The sequence below is a fragment of the Anopheles bellator genome, chromosome 2, assembly GCF_943735745.2.
Source record: "Anopheles bellator chromosome 2, idAnoBellAS_SP24_06.2, whole genome shotgun sequence".
Taxonomy (NCBI): domain Eukaryota; kingdom Metazoa; phylum Arthropoda; class Insecta; order Diptera; family Culicidae; genus Anopheles; species Anopheles bellator.
In genome coordinates, this window is record NC_071286.1 from 7,058,944 (window position 1) to 7,065,734 (window position 6,791).

Consider the following 6,791-nt stretch of genomic DNA (forward strand, 5'->3'; position numbering starts at 1 on the left):
TTACGAAAGTTCCGGCAGCTTCAGTTCCTTCGCTATTCGAGAGATTTCGTTGTCGAGCGATTTGTCCTTCAGCTCGCAGACGTAACTGTACTGCGCGGAACAGTCGTCACCGCGGTAGCCGTAAGTGTAGAGCCCCGAGTTGTACGCCAACCGCAGGCACCGTCCGCTGCCCGTTATCTCCAGCGTCGGATGCTTCGACGCGTTGTTCACAATCTTCGTGTCCTGCTTCGGCGAAGAGTCACCAGCAGCTCCGCCCGATGTAACAGTGGAAGGACGTGCTGTGGTCGTGCCGTGCCCGGTCCTCGGTGGCCGGCTGGTGGTGCTCGTGATGGAGCTCAGGTTCGTGTTGGGGTTGACCGGTTTGGCCGAGTTCGCCCATATCCACAGCAGGCCCGGGTTGAGGCCACCGAGCCAGAAGTCCTTGCCGCGGTTCACCGGGTTGTTCAGTATGTACGCGACGACGTCCTGAAACTCGGCCACCGTCTCGAACTCGGCCAGGTGCGCGCCGTACGATTTGCACATCGTGCTGGCCGACTTCCAGTTCAAGCCGCGCTCGATGTCAAAGTGATAGCACCGATCGTGCACCTGCGTAAAGTTCTGCGGACACGGCTCTGCAGGAAGTGGCATGTTCGGAGACGAGATTAATGGCCGCACAATTCCCCCTCCGATGTTCGGAGTCCCCCCCCCGCGGCAACATACCGTGTTTCTGGTTGTTGCCCGCCATCAGAAAGTAGATGATCTGTTCGGCGCGCCTCAACCGATTCTCCATGTAGTCCACCCGGTAGACGAGCTTCTCGATCGCGCCGAGCAGATACAGGTCCGTCTCGGAGACTTCGCGGGGCGAAGTCAGCAGCTCGGTGGGGCTGGCCCCACCGAACGTCTGGCGCATGGGTGTGAAGGTGGCTCCACTCACGCCACCACCACCGTTTCCTCCGCTCAGCTGATTGTCACCGAACAGGGCACCGGCGCCACCGGCAGTGGCGATCACTTTCCCCATCGGCGACGGTAGCCGGTTGTTGGGGTGCAGCGGCGCCGGATGCTGATGTCCGTCCACCTCGAGCGGTTCGCCGATGCGCTTGTTGATGTAGAAACTGGAGGTGGGTATGTACTTTGGGGCGGCCTGCATTACCCGACTTTCCCTCGGACCCGCACTGCTGTTGGCGCCGTCCAATCTGAATAACGCACACACACAAACAACCAGACACGATCAGCGTCACCACAATGAGGCTTTCTTCGGGTGGATTTCCATAATCCGTAGGTAAAACAATGAAATTCGGTCAAGGAGATTCCGTCTCCTTTCCAGGCCAAGGTCCTTGCACTGTCTCCCGGTTCTTCCTCCCGAATTCCGTGAAACGAACCTGACGCTACTTACCCGACCGTGTACTCCTCCAAAATGCTTGACCACAGGCCATCGTCCTGCGCATCGGTCCAGTGGTGCGCCCCGAGCCGGATGAATGACTTTTTGCCACCATTTTCAATCACATAAATTCCTGCCACGGTCCACGCGCACATCGCCACGCTGATCCCGAGGACAAGGAATTGGCGCGAGGTTCCCATGATTTGGGCTTTCCACTTTGACTGTTCGTGCGTCACGAGAATCACGGGTCGCTGACACTGTGGACGGCCCGCCGCAATCAACCGACACTTTCTACGCACGCCGCGCACACACGTTGTTCCGGAACTGGAACTCCGATCTCGTTCACTCGGCTCCGACACACATTGCGTCACGTTCTTCTTCTTTTCACTTTCAACGACCGCCAACGACGGGTTCGTGCGAGACAAGTAGGCGACGGGCAAATGACATCATTAGCAAACGGGCTTGGCCCGCGGAACGGGGTTGCCTGAAGTTCCCCGACGTCACCCAGTTGATTATGTGTACCGTGCGCGTCACACCGCTCCTCGGCCCTTGATCGTGGTTCCCCACGCTAAGGTTAAGTTCCGTTACGCGCAACTGATCCGCACGCACCCACGGTCAATAGCACAGTGTCGGCCAGTTCGATCCTCAACCGAAGTCGAACTCTGGCGCGCGAGAGGACCACACTTTTTCGGTAACTCGGCACACTCTCCTCGGTCAGATGGGGACTCTGGCTGCGGCTTCGGTGGGGGGACTTTCTACATCCGCTTCGACACGAAACGGTTCCTTCGAGGCGGTACCCTCGTGAAGGGAGCACGCGGCACGGTGCCCGGTGGTGGTCCCCTCGCCGGAGCGGGTTGAAGTTGCGTATGCTTACGGCACACCTTCCTTTTTTTTCACCCATTATGTACACCACGCTTATGGGTGATTGATCGGTGGCACTGTCAATCAACCGGTGCACAGTGGGACGTATCTGATCGCATCGTATTACTATTGAAATGCCGAAAAGGAGAATTAAATAAGTTACAGAAGTACATCACAAAATAGAATGGTTGTTACTTTCTGCAAATGTTGATCGTAAAGTTCGAAGAAGAAGAAGAGTTGGACACGGCCTGCGGCCTTGAAATCTAACCACTAAGAGACGCCATTTTCGCCCACCGTCCGCGGGCCGCACACCGCACGCGACGCGACGCTGATTTCCCGTCCATATTCGAAAGTCTCGCAGAGAAACGGTCGACCGCAACCGCCATAACGCCGGCGTGGCGAGGTGGGTGCGAGCAAAGCAAGGGTGATAAAAATTTGCATCGATCGCGAATCGGATCGCCGCCGCCGACCGAATCCAATCGCTCTTACTGCAAACAATAACAGGAAAGAAAGAAGAGCGGCAATAAACAAAATTTTGTGGCCGCCAATCGCTGACTCGTCGTTTTCTTTCTCTCTGCGCGCCCAAAAACTGCTTGCCACCGTGTCCCGTGCATCAATACTCATCGGGCAACTGCGGGAATTTGGGGTTTTTGCTATGTCGCGATGTGGGAGCGTCTCCCAGAAGCCAGGCATCCCGTTTCACCTGCATCCCACAAGGACGTTTGAGTCACTATTTGCCATTGCCATGTCACATTTGGTCACTATTTGCTGCGGTCAGCGAAACCGGAATTTCCCCGGTCTACAGTCAGCCACGCGTTATGAAATTTGGGTCAGTGGCAGGGAAATGGTCGTAAAATGGAATTAATAAGGAAACAATGGCAAGGCCTATAAACAGTGGGACCAACCAAGGCCAAACCTGATGGTGAGTTCTAATAAATCATTCATTTTGCGATCAATTAGTATTTCAGTTCTGTTTCATGTGTTTATTAAAAATTATAAAAATACTATTCTGTTCCTGCTCCGTTATCACTTGCTCCGTTATCGATTGCTTTCCTTCTGGCAGCTTACACCATAAGTTATTTTTGTAAGTTGATAAAATGTCTCATCGATTGAGGCACTTTGCGAAGTCTTCTTCGAAGGTACGACACTCGTTTGGATAAAAGGCAGCAGACCACAAATAGGGCACATCTTTCACTCGTCGGTCAGCACAAGGCTGAGGAAGGACATGAGCGAAAACCCGAGGACTACCGCAACGAGCTGCAACGGCCCTACGTGCTTGGTAATGTGCAGTCGTTTTCGCCGTTCCCGCGGTAATACTTCACTAACGGTGACGTACAGCAGTGTTCCACCGGCTAGCCCTTGCAGGACCGGCATGACGACGTTGGTCAACGCTTCGTTTAGCCCATCAAGCCCCATGCCCATACCGATGCCGGCCACCGAGCCGAGGGAGAACGTCAACACCTGCAGAATGTGCGAGCAGCGCTGCCGGGTGCCGTACGTAGAGAGCTCAACACCGAGCGCGAATCCTACGACGAACTTGTGCGCACTGACGGCACCCAATAGCAGGAGTACTTTCGCGGCTGAATTCTGTACACCGATCGCAAGGCCCTCCAATAGCGAGTGGAGACTAAGCGCTAGCAGCAATCCGAAAACTCCCGTCAACTGTACCTCGCTCGCGGTGGTAGGTGGTCGGTCACGAGCCGCTGCCACCAAGCTGCTACTAGACGTGGATGTAAGGACTGATCGCAGGTGGGCGTTCTCCACCCGCTGATCAGGCGCCAGCTGGCTTTCCGAGATACTTCTGAAGAAATGGAATGGATTGATGAATTATTTTCTCCCGTTCTCACTACAGAGGAAGTCGTAATTACCTTTGTTGGTTTTTCAGCAGTGATTCCGTTACGTCGTTCGTCCCGTAGCTCCGACCACCACTGGCCATACTCGCTGTGTCCGATTCCGAATCGACGCTGTACCTGCGCGACGAGCTTCTGTTCCTTACCGCTTGGGCGCTTCCTTCTCCATGATCGTGAGATCCAATGCCACAGGCGTGCAACAGCTCGTCGATCGAATACATGAAGAAGAAACCGCCGCAGAACACGATCTCTGCGTACTGTCCCAGGGACGAACGAATCTCTGGCAGCATGTGGACAATGGCCGTGGCCAGCAAGACGCCCGCACCGAAGCAGAGCAGGAACGACAGCAACCGCGGATAGCGCACCTGATTACGCTGCATACAGAACAGGGGCAGTATACCGCAAAGAAAGCTGCCCGCACCGAGCGCAAAGATGGCCAGTAGTTTGGCCACATTGCGACTGATGCCGACCGGGGGCTCGGGTTCCGTCGAAAAACCGGGTGTCACAACGTCCATAATGGAATGGCTGAATGTGCGTCGGTTTGCGGTCAAGCACCAACGCCGTGCTCTAAACTAAACTTCACGAGCTATCCGCCCACGGGTGGCTATCTCATTTATCTTCTTTTTGTTTTATTGTCCGCGACCTAACCGCTGTAGATAGTGGGCCAGATCTGCAAAACAGAAGATAAAACGGTTTAGTTACACCTGTTTGCATTGCTGGATGCGATGCTGGCGCAGAGTAGGTTCAGCTCTAAACGGGGTCAATGTTTAGGCAGATTAGGTAAAATACGAGCCCGGACGTACCAACAGTGATTAGGACGATTTCAGCTCAAGCGGTGTGCTCTGTTTCACGGAGAAATGTGTTTTGGAGTGTGGTAGTTAACGAATTAATATCCTTTTAAAAATCAGACCGCAAACAGCGCTACGATAGGTCCCGGATCAGAATCTGGATCATGTTTCAAACACAGTCAAAAAAGCACTGATTCAACTTGAACGTTGAAAGGCGAGGCGTATTTACGCGAATGGAACGAAGTACTGGAAAATAGATTGTTTTTGCGAATGTACTCCTCATGTGTTAACGAGAGGCACGACTGTTTTGTGAATTCGTTAGCATTCAACTCTCGTGTGCGGTGGGACGACGAGCGCCAAAACATCGTGCACTATTTACGCAAACCCTTATCGGTGCTGCGCGAAAAGTAAACTCGTTATTTTTACCACAAAATCTTATTCTCATTGTAGCGTTAATGTTGATAAAAATCTAACTACAAAATTCAAAAACGAATTTTTTGAATCACCCTGTCGTTTCGGCAGCTGTCAGATGACTCACGCTCGCTTCAAGAGGCGCATGTTTTGACACATTCCTGCCGAAGCAATCTGGCCTTTGTTTACGATTGGCCTCAAAGGGAAATCACGCGGGCTTTGCAAATCGATGGCCTCGAGCTCGAGTACAAACGCGAATTAAAATGAAAGCTTGATTTGACCGGTCTACCTTCTGCCAGTACAGCGTCCTGCTTCAGTGCATGCTTCTAAACGCTTTACGATAAAAATCACAAACCTTCTGCATACAGGTAAAGAACGCAAAATGTAATAACCTTTTGCCACTTTTCCACGGTTTTGGACTGCACTCGAACTTCGCCATCCAGAGACACGGACGCTACTACACAGTACACTGGATCCGCGAACGTGCAAAGTACCTCAAAGTAAATTGTATCGCGAAAACAACATCCTCCATGGGAAATCAACAAACTCTGAAACGTGCCGTTCAGAACAACACAAACTGCGCCGTTACCGCGATGTGTCAAGTTCACTCACACCAGCAAGGCAATGCGTTACGAGCCGTTAGCAAGCGTTTCGTAGTAACGCTTCACTTTATTTTGGCGGGCCCATAAGAAACGTTTCATTAGCAGTGAACCACGCGGCGCACCGGTTGCCACGCTGCGGCCTTTCGGAACCTAATAAAATACATGCTGCTCCTCGGCACCAGACGACCCTTCCGACGTTCTTTTATGTCAAATATTTGAAACTTTACCCTTCTGCCAGGAGTGATGGGTAGCATTCCCGTAGGAAAATAACACAACTCAGAGCTGTGATGGAGTGCCCAATTATTGACCCGTCATTTCGCAGGTAGAAAAGGTACGTTCTCGAACTACAGTTAGCACAGCACCCTTTCCGTGCGGCATTTTTATGGTCACCCTTCCGCAGAACGGGCTGTGGCACAGTCTTTCGCCCGATAAGGCAAATGTTGTATTATTTCGATGTTTCTATAACAACTTTTTTCGCAGTCATCACCGTTTCAGGTCTGTGTAATGCTAATGAACCTCTCTATCAATCGACCTACGGGTGCTGCGGTATGGTCACGGTCGCTAGCGTTTCGATCCGTTCCAGATTCTTCGGGGCGGATGCGCCACGATACGATGAGTAAGGCCCCTTCCATCGGCAACTATTACAACTTTATGATCTAATTAAGTCTCTTTTATGTACTCCCCGTGTGGATTCCACCGATACCGACGGCGCTACAAATTACTCGATCGAAGCGAAACGAACTCGGCGTACAATACGATCCCGTATCGGGCTCCAAAGGACATGCGAACTTAATTGCTTCGTCCAACTTGCTCGTCTTTCCGCCGTTCGGCGGTCGGTCGCATGCAACATGTTTGCGAAACTCCAATGACGTTACGGGCAGCCTACGATTTACGACTTCGAGATGGCATCATTTTATGCCCG

The 6,791-nt window shown here is 52.5% G+C and overlaps 2 protein-coding genes across 3 annotated transcripts; both read right to left on the reverse strand.

Moving 5' to 3' along the window:
* Positions 1–1,512, reverse strand: LOC131212296 (uncharacterized). Its single transcript, XM_058206102.1, has 3 exons — positions 1,373–1,512; positions 700–1,172; positions 1–611 (listed from the first exon to the last, which is right to left on the reverse strand). Exons 1-3 carry the CDS (start codon positions 1,510–1,512, stop codon positions 1–3), a joined length of 1,224 nt encoding a protein of 407 aa, XP_058062085.1.
* A 1,700-nt stretch (positions 1,513–3,212) lies between these two features.
* LOC131210274 (zinc transporter ZIP3) lies at positions 3,213–5,794 on the reverse strand. Of its 2 annotated transcripts, none has more exons than XM_058203499.1 (3): positions 5,660–5,794; positions 4,087–4,738; positions 3,213–4,019 (listed from the first exon to the last, which is right to left on the reverse strand). In XM_058203499.1, exons 2-3 carry the CDS (start codon positions 4,581–4,583, stop codon positions 3,410–3,412), a joined length of 1,107 nt encoding a protein of 368 aa, XP_058059482.1. In that variant the 5' UTR covers positions 4,584–4,738; positions 5,660–5,794; the 3' UTR covers positions 3,213–3,409. The 2 variants fall into 2 exon arrangements, with proteins under 2 accessions (XP_058059482.1, XP_058059483.1); XM_058203500.1 differs by having other exon boundaries at positions 5,623–5,677.
* Positions 5,795–6,791: the final 997 nt, after the last annotated feature.

Excerpts from the sequence above, each read along its gene's own strand:
- LOC131212296 (XM_058206102.1), bottom strand. The coding sequence starts at position 1,512 with ATGTGCGCGTGGACCGTGGCAGGAATTTATGTGATTGAAAATGGTGGC. Across the intron at positions 1,173-1,372 it reads TTGGAGGAGTACACGGTCGG|ATTGGACGGCGCCAACAGCA; the intron begins GTAAGTAGCGTC and ends TGCGTTATTCAG. Across the intron at positions 612-699 it reads GGGCAACAACCAGAAACACG|AGCCGTGTCCGCAGAACTTT; the intron begins GTATGTTGCCGC and ends CACTTCCTGCAG.
- LOC131210274 (XM_058203499.1), bottom strand. The coding sequence starts at position 4,583 with ATGGACGTTGTGACACCCGGTTTTTCGACGGAACCCGAGCCCCCGGTC. Across the intron at positions 4,020-4,086 it reads CTGCTGAAAAACCAACAAAG|AAGTATCTCGGAAAGCCAGC; the intron begins GTAATTACGACT and ends CCATTTCTTCAG.